We start from the raw sequence: 15,661 nt of genomic DNA on the forward strand, positions 1-15,661 counted from the left end.
GGTGGCCATTCAGTTGTTTTTAGAACTAGGATGCCCTCTAGGAGAGAGATAAGCAGGGGCAGTGGTAGAACTAGCCATTTCCCACTTGTTGGAGTTGAGCAATAATTCCTGTAGAGAGGGAGAAAAATCAGGAAAGGAGATCCCTTTGGGACCCATTATGAGATACGTTTCCCTAGTGATTTGCTTCAGAGAATTAAAAAAAACACACACACGCACGCACAAATCCTCCATTCACCAGAGATCTCCTCTAAAGGCTTTACTATTATGAAAACATACTACTGAGATTATCATGAAGCTAATTGATTTTTGGGGATAGTACATCTGGTGGGGGGACACATGATGCTCCTTCTGAGGTAGTTTCTCCACCTTTGGTCTCGACCCTGCACTCAGCTCTCAGCTGTGGCTCCTAGAAGCTATCAGAATGCAACAGCAACCACACCACGGGAACGGCTTCGACTGGCTGACTAAACCAGGGGAAAGTAGCCAATGGGTCTCAAACCCTCAGTGAGTTAGGGACTTCCTCTGCTCACAAAGACAGGATCTGGCAGATTGAGAGGGCAAGACCAATAGGGGGTACAACATTCAAGAAGAGTGTTTCTGCATGTGCTGTGGAGGGAAGTGAGGGGCAGATGGGGCTCGTCAACCTGGAGAGGAAGCCCATCTAGGAGAAGGAAAACTGTGATGGTAAAACTCTGCTGCCTTGTGAGATAACTTTGGGAGAAGGAAAGGCTAAGGAGTAAACCCTACACAAATCTGGAGTGGAGTCCCTAAGATGGTTGGATGGCTCTGCTTTCCTTTGGAACACATCAGCGAGGCCGAGAGAGGGGTCTTGTTGTCTGGGCAGCCCAGGACCTCCATACATATTGCCCAATCTTGCATTCCGGGATCACTTTGGTGCTGTTTGACTTCACCCATGCAGGCACACTCCATTGCCAACAAGAATGATTTACTATGTAGCCAGTACATTGTTCATCTTTTCCTTTCCCAAGCCAGCTTTGAAGCGAGTGAAAATGAGGCACAATGAAAGAATTGTGTCTGTGATAGGCGAACAAACTTGCTACTCGCTTAAGCAGCTGTGGCACAAAACTGTTGTCGCTGTGACAAAGTAGCATTGAACACAATGGAACTGTAGTCACACCTGTTCTATCATTCTTTGCAAAGGGAATGTATGTAGATGGCTCTGTTTAAATAATCATTGTACAGTGTTACCTCGGGTTACAAACGCTTCAGGTTACGCATTTTCAGGCATAGCTGCCAAGTACCCCATTTTCCCTGGGAAACCCCCGTTTTTACTTACCTTTTCCTAGTGGTCCCCTGTATCACTTCGTCTCCTGTTTTTCTCCGTTATTTTCTCCTGCCGGCGGCCATTTTTTTCTTTCTGATTTGCCCTTCTATGGGCACCAAAAATGGCCACCGCCGGCTTCAAAAGTCGCATCTACGCATGTCCGGAAGTGCATAGACGCGACTTCCAGTATCATCGGCGGCCATTTTTGGTGCCCATAGATGGGCAGAGCGACACCGGAAGTTGCATTGACGCACTTCCTGACATGCGTAGAAGCGACTTTTGAAGCCGGCGCCGGTCATTTTTGGTGCTCATAGAAGGGCAAAGCGACACCGGAAGTTACATCGACGCAACTTCCGGTGTCACACGGCTGCCGGTCCCGGATTCTGCAGTCCGGGACTTGGAAGGTAAGTTTTCAGCTTGCAGACCGTGGGAAACCCGGAAGTACCGGAAAGGGTTACTTCCGGGTTTCGCCGCTCGCACATGCACAGAAGTGCTAAATCGCGCTTTGCGCATGCACAGAAGCGCCAAATGAGTGTCCACAGCGCTGCAGGTTACTAACGCTGCAGGTTACAGACATGCCTCCGTCACGGACTACGTCTACAACCTAAGGTTCCACTGTAACTCGCTTCTACCACTGCCTTGAATGAGACTTCACCATAGTTAACCTTAATGGTGCTAAACATCTCATCTGTAATTCAGCTGCCATAGAATGGCCTGCAAACTGTCATTTGCTAATTAAAAGACGCCCCTAATAGTTACCTGTCTCGAGTTGGAAATGCCCTACTTGTGGAAAACCAACAACCCTAATGATGCAGTTGCCACACCTTGCTAAGAAGTGCATAAACAGCTTGCTGAATAATTATTGGCAACAACCTTGGTATGAGCAGAATCTCTTTCATTCAGTCCCGAGCCAAATGTTTGTGTCAAAAGTCTGCATAGTGAGAACGAAACCTATCAGGACCTTCTCACTGAACAGCTCAGCAAACGACATGAGAGGTGTTTTGAGCATCCCCCCCCCCCAAAGTGCTGGGCTTCAGGCAGTCCAGAAAGAGCTGTGCAAATGCCCCCAAAGCCAGTTTGCCTAAGGGGCTGGAAAACCGGGTGGTGGGCTACTTCAGGGACGGCACAGTTCTCCAAAGCTGCAAAACATCTGTTCTTGGGGGCTTTGTACAGAACATAAGAGGAGGAAACAGAGCATTTCAAAGGAAAGCTTACTGAAAATGGAGGGTTTTTTTCGTTAAGAGCAAAAGCCAGTTAAATAGCTTGACTTAGCTGTACTTTGCTTCAGAAATCTAGTGGATGAGAGTTGATGTTTGTTTTTAAGATGTGCAGTTTTTAAAAATTGGTCCTTCGCTTTAAAAATCACAGCCAGCACTTGGAATTGATGCCAGAAACAAACTGGTAACCACTATAGATGATGCAATATCAAAATGATATGTTCCAATTGTTAACACCCTGCCAACCCCACTTTGGACAAACCAAAGCTTCCAAAAATTCATTTAAAAGGCAGCCTCATACATTATAATTGAATTACAAAAGCTGCACAAAGTGAGGCATCGCCTTAAAATCTGCTCCAAGCGTTGTGGACTCTCCTTCATTGGAGTTTTTAAAGCAGAGATTGGATGGCTATCTGTCATGGATGCTTTGAGATTCCTGCATTGCAGGGGGTTGGACTAGATAACCCTCAAGGTCCCTACCAACTCTACTATTCTGTGATTCTAGGTGGTCACTAGACAACTAGTTCCCCGTATTCGCAAATCTATCACAACTAGCATCACTTACCCTTATGTTGGCTAAGGGAAGAGCCCTCAGTTTACACCCACACTTTATTGTTTATAGTCAAAGGCTACCGGACTCCAGGCTTTTAGCTGAACTTGCCTATTCCGCATTCTTTCTCACTACGTATTTTTTTTTGTAACATAATATACCACCTTTTGAGCACTGAAGCATCTAAATGTAATGTAGCATGCATGTACAGGACACAAATCTACAGTTCCAAGTTTAAATACGTGTTCGCTACACATGCTCCCAAGAGGCAGAGGAAATATGTAAGGCAAACCCTAGTATATTATCTTCCCTGAGCACTAAGCTGTTAACAGTGGAACCTGGTATGTATATTGCCAATATGTTTGTAACAAGGGAAACACTATTCAGAGTACACTGCAATGCAAAATCTGAACTGAGGTCCTTATTGTGATTTACCAGTCTTACTAAGATGGAGGAATTTACTCCCAAGTGTTGTGTTGCTGGGGGAATTCCCTTCCCACTAACGACGGTATTTCTCTAATTTATACAAAGCCAGCTTCGACCACCACCCCGACACACATACAGCAAGAAGCTAAACTGATCATTGGTTGCTGTGTGACTGCTTGTATCATTCCTAGATTGCAGATGCTGTAACCATGCAACTGAAATAGCAAGATTTTGGATCGGTGTGGTAAGATTAAGATAAATTTCTTATTTCTGTTATATTGTAGAGAGCAGCAAGGGCTAATCAAGAATGCTGTAAAGTACTCTCAAAATCTAATTCTATAAAATATTTAAAATCCCCTATGCCTCTAAGAAGCAGAGCATTGACAATAACCGTTTGCAACAACTCTTCTAGAGGAAGGTTATGGCCAATATCTCCCCCTGCAAACACAAAGTTACCAATATGGCAACACTGCTTTTTTAAAATATTCTTGTACTATATTCATTAGTACAATGGTTTTCAAACTGTGTTCCTATACACCAAAAGAACATTAAGTGTTATTCAGTAAGACGGCAAACAGATCTCCTGAAAAAAGAGCCATAGGGGGTTGTTGTATATCTGCTAAGCCTGACTGTGTCTCTCAAGAAAACTGTGTGTGAACCTATAATGCACCCCAGAATCCCCTATGCCCTGCAGGATTTCTGTGGCAGATGAGTAGGAGTTCATTGGTGCCAACGTCAACTGCGTGTAGGTTGGAAGTTTGATAAGCAGCCCTTAACTAGTTTACATTCAAAGCACTAGGGGCACCACAAAAGACGAACAAACATCTGCTTAAGAATCTGGAATATGAAATTTACATCACAATCCTAATCATGTTTGCTCAGAAGACCAACTGAATGGGGCTTAAGTAAAGGGGTTAGGATTGCAGCCTTAATGAACTTGTTCGGATGACAGCAGTGGCCTACCTGTTTGGCCCTGTGGCAACATTTCAAATTCTAAGTGTTATGGGTATCATCTCGTTTGTTTCTCTTCCCTTTCCCCAGGGGTCAACTCACCCCTGATAGACAGAAATTGTCTATCTGTGCAAATACACATACTTTACTTTTCCATGATGCCTGCGTAAAATTTGGATCCAGTAAAATTAAAATGGATTATCTTGCATTTATATAATTATACATGAACCCAGCACCATCTATCATGCTATGATTTTATGGTGGTTTTGATACGATCCTTTGTTTAAAAAATTATAAGGTATATATGCTATATGTAGAAAGCTGGGAAAGAACAATGTATTTTGCAGTATAGTTGTGGGCATTCCATTCTAAGAATAACACTGGGTATTTTTTTAAAAAAAAATATCACTCACAACAGTCTTTTAAGTATATATTTAATACTATAACATAGTATAATAAGGATAATTTTCAGTGATGGTGGTGCTGCTTAAACTGGAGTCCGCAGTAGCCACATGTTCCCGTTTTTGTATCTTTGTCCTGCAAATGGGAAAATTGAGGGATGGGGTGGAATAAGATTATAATTGTACCTTAGTGTTGTAAATACAGTTCCATATAAAATAGCTCGTGTAAATACTTCTATTTAAAACCATTCTGTTCACATACCCCCCCCCCCCAATGCAGTTCTACTCTGAAGGTTGGCATGCAGCTTAATCCTATTGATGTTGATTCAAAAGTAAACTTCTAAGTATGAATGGATGCATTTTACAAAACAGATTTCATGAGCAACTCACACATCATTTTAGTTACAAATCTTAATAGTTACTGTCCCTCTCTTCATAATTCGGTGCTTACATATTCAACAAGTATCTGACTGCCAAATTGGGATGGGTGGCTAAGATTATTCAAATCATCACAATGATGAATAAATACTCCTGAAATTTTATCTAGGGAAAGAATCCACCTTCATCTAAATTATACAGTTTTCTATGTGAGCTAAAATAATTTTGATTTTCCTCTGCAAAAGGGTTGATATGGCTGAGGCACAGCTATAACAATTGCCCATCTCAGCCCCCTCAACTATCAATTTCAAAATATTTTTATCTGTTTGCCTACACTTCCTTCTACCCATTTTGAAGAATGCAATTAAACCATAAAAACTGACAAAGGCTTCAGATTAGCAAAGCCTTTCCTTCTTCTATCTTAGGCAGCTAACAAGATATAAGCTATTAAAATGAAGCAATCTACTCAAGAATACATCTGAACCTACTGGCAAGCTGCTTTAATAAGCAATAATTAAAATGAAACAATCAGAAGAGAGATTGACATTAATGGTTGCTGCAACATGGAGAATGAACGAAGGACAGGAAAAGACAATCTTTAGAATACACACGACTATACCTTGAAAATACCCATAAAAATTGCAACTGAGGAATCATTAACACTTATCCCTTAAACCAGGCCTGCACAACTGGTGAGTCACAAAACTGAATGCAACCTATCAGCTCTTAATTGTGGCCTGCCCTGTAGTAAGCAATTGTCAACGTTGCAGTTCGCATTAGGAAGCAAGCACAGTAGATATACCAAGGATATACCACTGGAAAACAGCGGGTGGGATCACAAAGGAAAGGTTAGATTACATTACCAAGTTTATATACACTTTAGGATGTCCCAGAGCTCCGCCGCCACCATCGCAGGATATCACTCTGGTTTCAACTTCACTCACAGGCTGCTGAGCGATCAAATCGATTGCAAAGCTTTCATTCACCTATTATAGCAAAGCAAAGGTTTTCAGTGCCAAAAAGCTTCAACTATACATTTGCTTTAGTGGCATGGGCACAAAGGCTGCGGCTTTTGCTACCATAGATATTGCAAAGTCCTGTGCCTGAAACAAGGCAGAACTAATTGGCTGTCTCTTCTTCCTCATCGGTATATTTATGGCGAGCTGAGAGTTCCTTTCTGAACCTTCTCCTCCTCCCTGCCCTCATTAACATTTTGTGTAACTTTTTAGCCACAATCAGGCTGCTGCATTATCAACAGTGCGGTTAAGATTCTGGCCACATCCTAGAACTAATGATTAAGCCACAAGCTACTTGTTTCATTACTGTAAGCTGCTTTGCAAAGATTTGCCTTAAAAAGCAGGATATAAATGTGCAAGCGAATAAATGCACACATTCTGTACTTTAAAACAGATCTGAAATACAAACATAAACAGTGCCAAGACTGAATGGATCTAGTGCTTGCTGAAGATGAAAGTCCAGTGTTCACGTCAACCACAGTGGAACCTTGGTTCTCGAATTTAATCTATTCCAGGAGTCCATACGACTCCTGAAACTGTTCGAAAACCAAGGCACGGCTTCTGATTGGCTGCAGGAGCTTCCTGCACTCAAGTAGAAGCCGCACTGGATGTTCGGCTTCCAAAAAGCGTATGCAAACCGGAACACTTACTTTCGGGTTTGCGGCGTTTGGGAACCAAGGTACCAATGTATTACCACTGCATCTAGTTCATCTGCTACGGAATCTTTTCCACCGTGGCAACAAATAAAAGGGTATGCTATTATTTTAACAGCCAGGTAAAAGGGTATGCTGTTATCGTAACTGCCAGGTAAACTCAAAAGCGCTAAAAGCAGTGACTAATGGGAAGCTGGCATGCTACTCAGTGCTCATTACATTTTTAAGGAAGTCACCTTAAAAAATGTTAAGCAGTTTTTAGATTCTGTTGCAGCAGAAATGATGTTTGCCCATTTGCAGCTGATGCTCCACTCCCACCGCGGTCCACTGCCCCAAATCCCAGGCCTTTCCAACCCAGAGGCTTGCCAGAGGGCTGCAGTTGGGAGGAGGGCATGGGCAATTTCCCTTATGCAGGTGCAACACTAAACATTACCCTATTTTTGTATACAGAATAGACCCCATTTAAACATGATGTCTAAAATAGAACAAACATGTATCCATGTAGCATTTAATGTAACTGCTTCACACATCAACATAACACAGCACCTGTCTAGACAGTGGATCTTTGGCCACACTAATACTTCACATATAGCCAAGGAACCCTGCTTTAAAATGGGACACCTATGGGACAAATGTCACACAGATAAGAGTTTGTGGGGTGTTGTTTTTTAAAAAAGAACATGTTCAATGCTACGTTTAACCGAGCCTAAATGCAGAAACTACAAGTTTCAAACACCCAAACAGCATCAGGATATTCTGCAAAGTTTCCAAGTAAGTTTCAACCCACTCCCATAACCAATAAAAGACTTTAGCTGAGGTATGTGACTTAAGTTCTATAAATCTATTTTAATTTGGTGGAAGTCGAAAAAGTCCAAGCTGTTTACTGCATTGTTCTTTCACAGCTGAAGTCAATGAACATTGTGTCGGTAAATGTGTAAAAAGCACAGAATCAAGGCAAACGCTTCCTAACATGAATTTTACCTCTTTCTGGCGACCAGAAAATCGTACCCGCCTGTAGTCAGCTTCCTCAAAAACCTGAAATAAGGCAGGAATAGAATAAATACATAAGGAGAAGACTTAGAATTCTGACCTCAAAGAATTTTCAGTGTGGTTGAAAAGGGATTAACAATAAGCAACAATAAGTATAGAAACAAAGTTTCCATACATTTTGATGTTGCCGGTGATTGTGGGGAGTGTCTAGTATTTGCCGGGAAATGAAATATATTCAATACTAGATAGGATAGATTCTTCAATTATTATCTTCTATGAAATAATGAGCAACATCCAAAGTTGAATGCAGTGGGATTTCCCCTCCTCTCAACAACCTCCTGTGTGCCCCCAAATCTGCTTCAGGCGGAGATTTCTTTTGGGGGGGGAGGAAGGTTTAGAGGAGAAGGGAAATCCATTCTATCAATGGTGTCTGTTCCACTGTTGGGACACTGGATTTCATCCAATAGTGCTGGATTTGGAAGAGTGTTTCAGCTGAATCAATTCTAGTTGATAATGAAAATATCCATAAAATTATCACTGGCAACTTCCTTCCCATAGATTAAGCCAAATTTACAGCTCAAAACAAGACTTTTTGTTGGCATTTCTCTGCATTGCCTAGAGCATTTTTCCAGCTCGCCCAAGGAAGTTTATCACATCCTTTTGGCTTGCCTGCTTATTAGAGGATTTGTGAAGCTGATTGTTGGCACAAATGAAGAAAATACAGGGTACTGCTTATCCAAAGATTCTAAAGTAATTTTTAATGCTTTTTGAAGGATCTAGTGTTAGTCCCAACATTGTGGCCCCTAATGACAGCAAAGGTGGGCATTTCAAGTTATTGGTAAAAGACTGGTGCTTATTTATTTTCTGACTGGTAACACAGAGCATTGCTGTTATGTGAAATTAACATATTTCTTACAAAATTCTAATTATGAAAATACAAATAGCTGTGTGGAGAACTGGGGGGGGGGGCTTTAGAATGAAAAAACACACACGTGTTTTTATGTCCAGAAAGCCAGTGTAAGAAACTAAGATACATAAGCTAGGTGCCAAATGGCGCCTTAAACCAAAGTTGCATTTGTCAAAACAGAGTATCTAGTTGCCATTTTGGGGCAAGATGGCTCTAAAGTCTAATTTTCCAGATGATGAACTGACTGACTGATTGATTATGAGTTAAACATATGGCTAGTTCAGATGACTAGCTTGAACTAGGTTAAGAGCTTTGGGAACTTAAAAGAAAAGTCACTTTAACCAGGGACAGTCCATATATATATATATATATTGGCCTATTCTGATCTGTTTTTCTTAATGGTGACATGGACCATTTGTAATGTAGGGATATTCTTCACAACTGTGACCAGGGTAGTGGGGTCAGTGAAGAGAAGCTACAACAATTAACTATAAAGCTGTTCACTGCTCCTGCTCAGGCTGCACAGAAAAAGCATTTTGGTTCCTGAAATTCATTCTGATTGTGCGGATAAAATATAACTGACAGCATTCTCTAGGATGTGGTAGTATGTGTGTGGAAACAGTTAAGATCCAATGATCCCCAGGCATGCACCTCCAGCTGGTGGAGACGTCAGGACCCATTCTGGTGCCCAGGCATTTTCACTTGGTTGCAAGAGGCTGATAATTTCAAAACACCGGGGAAGGCTCCTAAACCCGTTTGCTGATAGCCAAACACACAGAAGTAATTGCCATTCAGTTCAATAGGGCTTACATCTAGGTAACAGAGCACAGGATTGCAGCATGAGTTCAGTAGGATTTCCATGCTAGTAAATGTGCAATCACCTTCCTTTGACACCTCCAACCTTCTGAAGCCAGGCAGGTGGTGACTGGAGAAAGGGCTTTCTTAGCTGCTGCATCCCATATTAGAATGCCCTCTTAAGGAAGAATTGCCTGGCACTAAACCTCATGTCCTATCATTTCATTTACCCAGCCAAATCATCTAGCGAGCTTATATGATAACATTAAAATGTATTTAGTTTTAAATGCCAATTTTTCTACAGCTGTTTTACCTTTACTTGTTAGCCACCTAGAGAATATTGCAAACTGGAGTGGCATAAAAGTCCTTGAACACCTACCCTGTTTCTCATATTTTAAGACATACCCATAAAATAAGCCATAGCAGGATTTTTAAGCATTCAAGGAATATAGGCCATACCCCGAAAATAAGACATAGTGATAGGCGCAGCAGCAATGCCGGTCGCGGCAGGAGGAGGAGGAGGAGGAGGAGGGGAAAAATAAGACACCCCCTGAAAATAAGCCATAGTGTGGTTTTTTGAGGAAAAATAAATATAAGACAGTGTCTTATTTTTGGAGAAACATGGTAAATAAAAAAAGGTTCAAGTACAACTGATGAAATCTAATCAAAGTTAAGCACCTCTGACTTCCCACTGCAAATGTTCAAGCATCTGCAAAGAAAAGGGAATCATGCCGGTCCATAAGAAAAACTCTTAAATCCAGAGCTCAGCAAAGTGGATGCAAGCAACTGTGTTAATTTTACCACTGCACAAAATGAGGCTTTCAAATGTTTTAACACTTAAGGGCATGAGCAAGATAGTTATGAACAAAATACATTTTATAAAGTAGATACAGCAGCAATTATAACAAAAGCAAGAGATGAAAGCCTGGGCCATAAACTCCTGCAGGAACCAACAACCTGAGAGAGAGAGAGAGAGAGAGAGAGAGAGAGAGAGAGGCCTTTTTGGCTTCTGTATCTTTTATTTTATTTGTTACTATTAATTAAATTTACAAACGCTCAATGTCCAAAGGTCTCAGGGCAGTTTACAGAATAAAAAATATAAAATGAAAACACAAAACACCTGTCAAAAAAACAAAATGAAACAAAACCCCAATGACCCCTGCCCACAAACACAGTTAAAATGTCAAATTGTTCTCGTTGAAAAGGAATGTTTTCCCCTGCAGTGAAGGTGCCAGGCGAGTCTCCCTGGGGAGAGCATCCTGCATGCAAGGAGCCACCACAGAAAAGGCTCTTTTTGTTTGGGGAGAGGCAGCCCTTGAAATATTGCATTTCCTGAGCCACTTAAGGACTTTTATAGGTCAGCACATCGTCTTGTTTTGATGCCGTGAACCGCCCTGAGGCCTTCGGGTGAAAGGCGGTATACCATTTTAATATGCAAAACCAACGAATACTTAAATTAAAGTTAAGTTTAAATAATGAAGTTTATTCTAAACCTCTTTGGAATGAGAAGGCAGGGACTGGGGGCTTATAAACGCTGCTGCTGCGCCAGAATAGCACCCACTGTATGGGAGCCCAGTGGAGCCTCCAGGCTCAGAGGCACTCTATCTGAACACTCGCGGGGGGAGGGGGTCTGCCGCTCACGTCACCTGTCCCGTGTGCGTCACTTTCTCGCCGGTCGGGGACGTCCCCGCGCCGTAGCTTCTCCCAAAGGAGGGTCGCAAGGACGGGAGAGCCGCGACGCCCCGCGCCAAAGCCAAGCCCGCCCGGGACGCTCCTCCCAAGGACACAGACAGACTCGCCATTTCGGCGACGCCCCTCCTCCTCACGCACAGAGCGCGCACTGCGCACGCGCGGCCCGCAGAGAAGGGACGACGGCGCACGTCGCCCGGCGAATCCGAAGCCACGCCCCCCGGAGGCCCGCGAGCGTCTAACGTAAGAACCCCTGCGCGAGGCGGAGGGAAACGTAAGTACGTAAAAAAAGGGCGGGGAAAGGAGTCACGTGCGCCTTCGTCATTTTCGTCCTCTTCCCGGAAGGCTAGAGGCCGGCGGCGTTGCTGTTCGTCCGGTATGTAGTGCGTACCATCGCCCCTGGGTAAAGGGACCTTGGATGGCAGGGTGGAGTGTTAGTTTTTATGAGGAATAAAGATTTTGGGTTTGTTTTTTTTCCTTACCTGGCCTGACTGGAAGCGGAGGCTCCGGTTCGCGCATGCGTTGTGGGCTTCCAAGCCGGTAAAGGAGAAAGGGAGCTCTGCGCGTGCGCAGCAGGTTCGCAGGGGGAGGGGCGGGTGGCTGCGCGTGCGCGGGAAGGGGCTCGTTTACTCTCGCCTTTCGTTATCGCGCAGTGAAGTTCATCCAGTTTGTTCTCTCAAGTGGTTGGTCGCCCTTTTCCAAGGTAGATGCAAAGCGACGAGTGAGGTTTGCAGCTCTACCCTGTGCATTTTGTGTAGGGGAACAATAATTTTTGGCTTCATTTCCTCTCACTTTGGAGATGGACAGCGTTGCTGCAATACTACGTGCAGTGGATCGAGGTTGGTGGTTCAGGGGTTGGACAAGACCACCCCTGGGGATCCCTTCTGACTCAGCTATTCTATGCTATATAATCCTACTTACATTTATTTGGAAGTATACCACATTGAGACTTTACTCAGTCCAGTATACCTGAAGGAGCGTCTCCACCCCCCCCCATCGTTCTGCCCAGACACAGGTCCAGCGCCGAGGGCCTTCTGGCGGTTCCCTCGCTAGGAGAAGCCAAGTTACAGGCAGAGGGCCTTCTCAGTAGTGGCACCCGCCCTGTGGAACGCCCTCCCACCAGATCTCAAACAGAAAAACAACTACCAGACTTATAGAGGACATCTGAAGGCAGCCCTGTTTAGGGAAACTTTTAATGTTTGATAAACTATTGTATTTGGAAGCCATCCAGAGTGGCTGGGGAAACCCAGCCAGATGGGCGGGGTATAAATATTATTATTATTATTATTATTATTATTATTATTATTATCATTTTACTCCCAGGCAAGAGTGCAAAGGACTTTGTGTGTTGGATTGCAGCCTTTAGTTGATGGATGTGTTGCTGATGTTTTAATTCCTCTCTTCTTTTCCTAAGCTTGGGCACAATGGCCTCCTTGCTCTTGCGGAATGTGATGGCTGCTTCAGTGACTTCTGCCAGGTTCCTGAGCTGCAGCACAGCCTCCCGCTTATTCTCCTCCTGGCTGGTGGGACGCTCAAAGACTGCCAGCCCATTGCAGACCTTACCTGCCACCAAACCATGTCATGTGGATCTGCTGCCCTTTCTCACCAGTTGCCCGCCTCTCAGCTTGCAGCCAGTTGCTGGCATGAAGTGCAAGGTAGTCATCAAAAGGCGTTGCAAGGACTGTTTCATTGTCCGCAGGCGTGGCCATTTGTATGTGTACTGTAAAACGCATCCGAGGCACAAGCAGAGAAAGTTCTAAGACTAGCGGATGGAAGAAATTTGTGAGCACAAGTCTTCACTGGTCACTGAAGAGGACAATTCTGATAATCCTGCATACAAGAAACATTGTCCTTTACTGCCATGGCAGTTTCAAGCCAACCAGCTTTGACAAATAAAATTACTTAAAGTGTTGCTTACTTCAAAAACTGTTTTAAAAATATAATATAATTAAACTGTGTCAAAGATTTCTTAGTTCAACAAACTATAAAGTAGTTACCATCCTATACTGAAGTTAAGTCCTATTGATCACAGTGATGCTTATTTCAAGAATTCGGTATATCTTAACAAATGTCACAAATCAGACAAAGCTAGGAGAGTTTTCACTTGGTGTTATTTTTTAATCTACCCCATCACAATCAGCTATGGCAGGATTACAGTGGTGCCTCGATTTACTAATTTAATCCGTTCCGAAGGCACCTTCGCAAGTCGAAAAATTCGTAAGTCGAAAACCGCCGTTGGAAACGCGATTTCCCATAGGAATGCATTGGAAACGGAAAAATTTGTAAGTCGAAGCAACCCTATCTAAAAATTCGTAAGTCGAAAAATCCCTATCTAAAACCGCCACTTTTTTTTGGATATCGAGACATTCGTAAGCGCGCGGCCATTACCCCCATTCGTAAGTCGAAAAATTCGGTTGTCGAGTCGTTCGTAAGTCGAGGTACCACTGTATAATCTCATGTTCTGCTTTCTGTTTCTCTTTTAAAAATAATGTATCTGTGGTTAGAATAGGGATGACAGCTGACCACACAGTCAGTCTGGGCATGCACTTAAATTGTGGCCTTGGGCTCAGCTGGTGAAAGCAAGTAAACCAGCCATCATACTGGCAGATGTCACAAATGCCCAAGAGTCAGAGCTACCAGTCTGTTTCATTTGCCTTTCCCCCATATCTGAATGCATGTCTACTCAGAATTAATCTCCATTATATCTACTTAGAATTACTTTCCATTACGTATAATCAGGCTTGGGGAAGTGTGTTACAACATCAGCTGTTTTTGGCACCTAGTGGTCTAAAAAGGGAACAGTTCTCTGGAACTGTGTCAAAGACTTTAGTGTCTGGAGTCCGTTCTTACTATAAACAACCAAGATTGTGGCAATCTACAAGCTTGATCTATCTCAGGCATGTCCAACAGGTAGATCGTGATCTACCGGTAGATCATTGAATGTCTGTGGTAGATCACCGGTAGATCAGTGGCTCCCCCCCAAAGAGGCTAAAAAACTTTGGCTCCCCTAAAAAAAGCTCAACATCTTTGCTCTGCACCCTAAAATGACCTGAACCACCCAAAGCAGGGCGTTCCTTCCTAAAAAAAGCTCACCAACTTTACTGAACCCCCCAAAAGGGGGTAGATCACTGCCAGTTTTTAACTCTGTGAGTAGATCACAGTCTCTTGGAAGCTGGCCACTCCTGATCTATCTGATTTATAAAGTCAAGCTAGATCATGTGTCTCTTGACTAACCTGGCTATTCTGCTTCATGTGGGTGAAAGTTAATATTGCTCTATAAATGTGATGAGGCTGATACACAGACAAATATCTAGGAAGGTACAATATATCATAAGATTATTATTTTTTTGTAATGACCTATTTAAAGGCCTCTAAATAAATGTTGAGATTGGACAAATAATTTCTGTGATGCTTAAACTTGCAATCCCTGTTGGAAGTGTTTGTTTAGTAAAGGTGGTCACTTTTACAGAGGGGGGAGCTAGCCTGTGGCACACTAGGTTTTTATTTTCCCATCCTCCAGCATGGTCAATGTTCAGGGATAATGACGCTTGTAATTCAACAAGGGATAGTGAGAAACACAAGTTTTCCAGGTACCAGAGTATTGACAATGGATATAAGGCACCATAGAGACTACACATCCCTGGATTTCTTGCAGCTGGGGACACCATTGTGAACATGGGTTAGCATTCCAATCACAAGTTGCTCTGGGAGAAGGGAGTTTTCTGGGTGCCTCACAGCCATAAGTGCCCTGGAAAACCACACACCAAGGATAACTAGTCAGCTTCCTGACTAGGTATGGTATGGTTCAATGATTCATAGGTGTGCTGGTATTGGAAGAGGCATTCTGAGTTCATTATACTCCTGATATCACTGGGAGTCTCTGAAATCTGGGACTATGACTGGCAGGTGGGGGAGGAGAGAGAATATTTTTCTGGGGTTTTGTGTGTGTAAAAAACAGCTTGAGACAAAGTCTGGAAGAGAAACTGTCCAAAACTTTTAGTTTTCAGTTTTGCAGCTATTACTTTAAAAACGGTAATGTAAATCATTATAATGTTATGTATTGCAAAGTTGAAACAAATAGATAATCTTTCTTGGCCTGTGCAGTATAATTATGCAGAAACTCAGATAAAATAGGTGGTTAAGAAAGGAAAGAAAGAAAGAAAGCTTCCCCCCCCCCTCCCAACTTTCTGCCCTTCAACAGGTGGATATGTAACTAGGTCAACTGAAAGAATCTTGCAGCTTATGTATATTAATGAGTATAAGGCTTAGACTGCAGCAGAGTGCATAAGGAACACTGCTCTAGTTGCTGAAGTAAGGACAATGTCTTTTTAATAATGACAGGTGAGGGGAAAATCTGTCTGAACCTTACTGCTTGGGGAGCTCTGTCTGACTGGATCAGCGGG

General features: G+C 43.0%; 1 protein-coding gene and 1 non-coding gene across 2 annotated transcripts; one reads left to right on the forward strand and one right to left on the reverse strand.

Annotated features, from left to right (window-relative positions):
* Window positions 1-4,846: 4,846 nt before the first annotated feature.
* Window positions 4,847-11,378, reverse strand: NDUFS6 (NADH:ubiquinone oxidoreductase subunit S6). Its single transcript, XM_035126228.3, has 4 exons — window positions 11,216-11,378; window positions 7,859-7,912; window positions 6,072-6,194; window positions 4,847-4,966 (listed from the first exon to the last, which is right to left on the reverse strand). Exons 1-4 carry the CDS (start codon window positions 11,369-11,371, stop codon window positions 4,898-4,900), a joined length of 402 nt encoding a protein of 133 aa, XP_034982119.2. The 5' UTR covers window positions 11,372-11,378; the 3' UTR covers window positions 4,847-4,897.
* Window positions 11,379-11,572: 194 nt separating this feature from the next.
* On the forward strand, window positions 11,573-13,262 carry LOC118090140 (uncharacterized). The gene is made up of 2 exons (XR_015951320.1): window positions 11,573-11,634; window positions 12,673-13,262. It is a non-coding gene; the product is annotated as an uncharacterized LOC118090140 (transcript).
* Window positions 13,263-15,661: the final 2,399 nt, after the last annotated feature.

Source organism: Zootoca vivipara, chromosome 8 (assembly GCF_965207765.1).
Source record: "Zootoca vivipara chromosome 8, rZooViv2.hap1.1, whole genome shotgun sequence".
Taxonomy (NCBI): domain Eukaryota; kingdom Metazoa; phylum Chordata; class Lepidosauria; order Squamata; family Lacertidae; genus Zootoca; species Zootoca vivipara.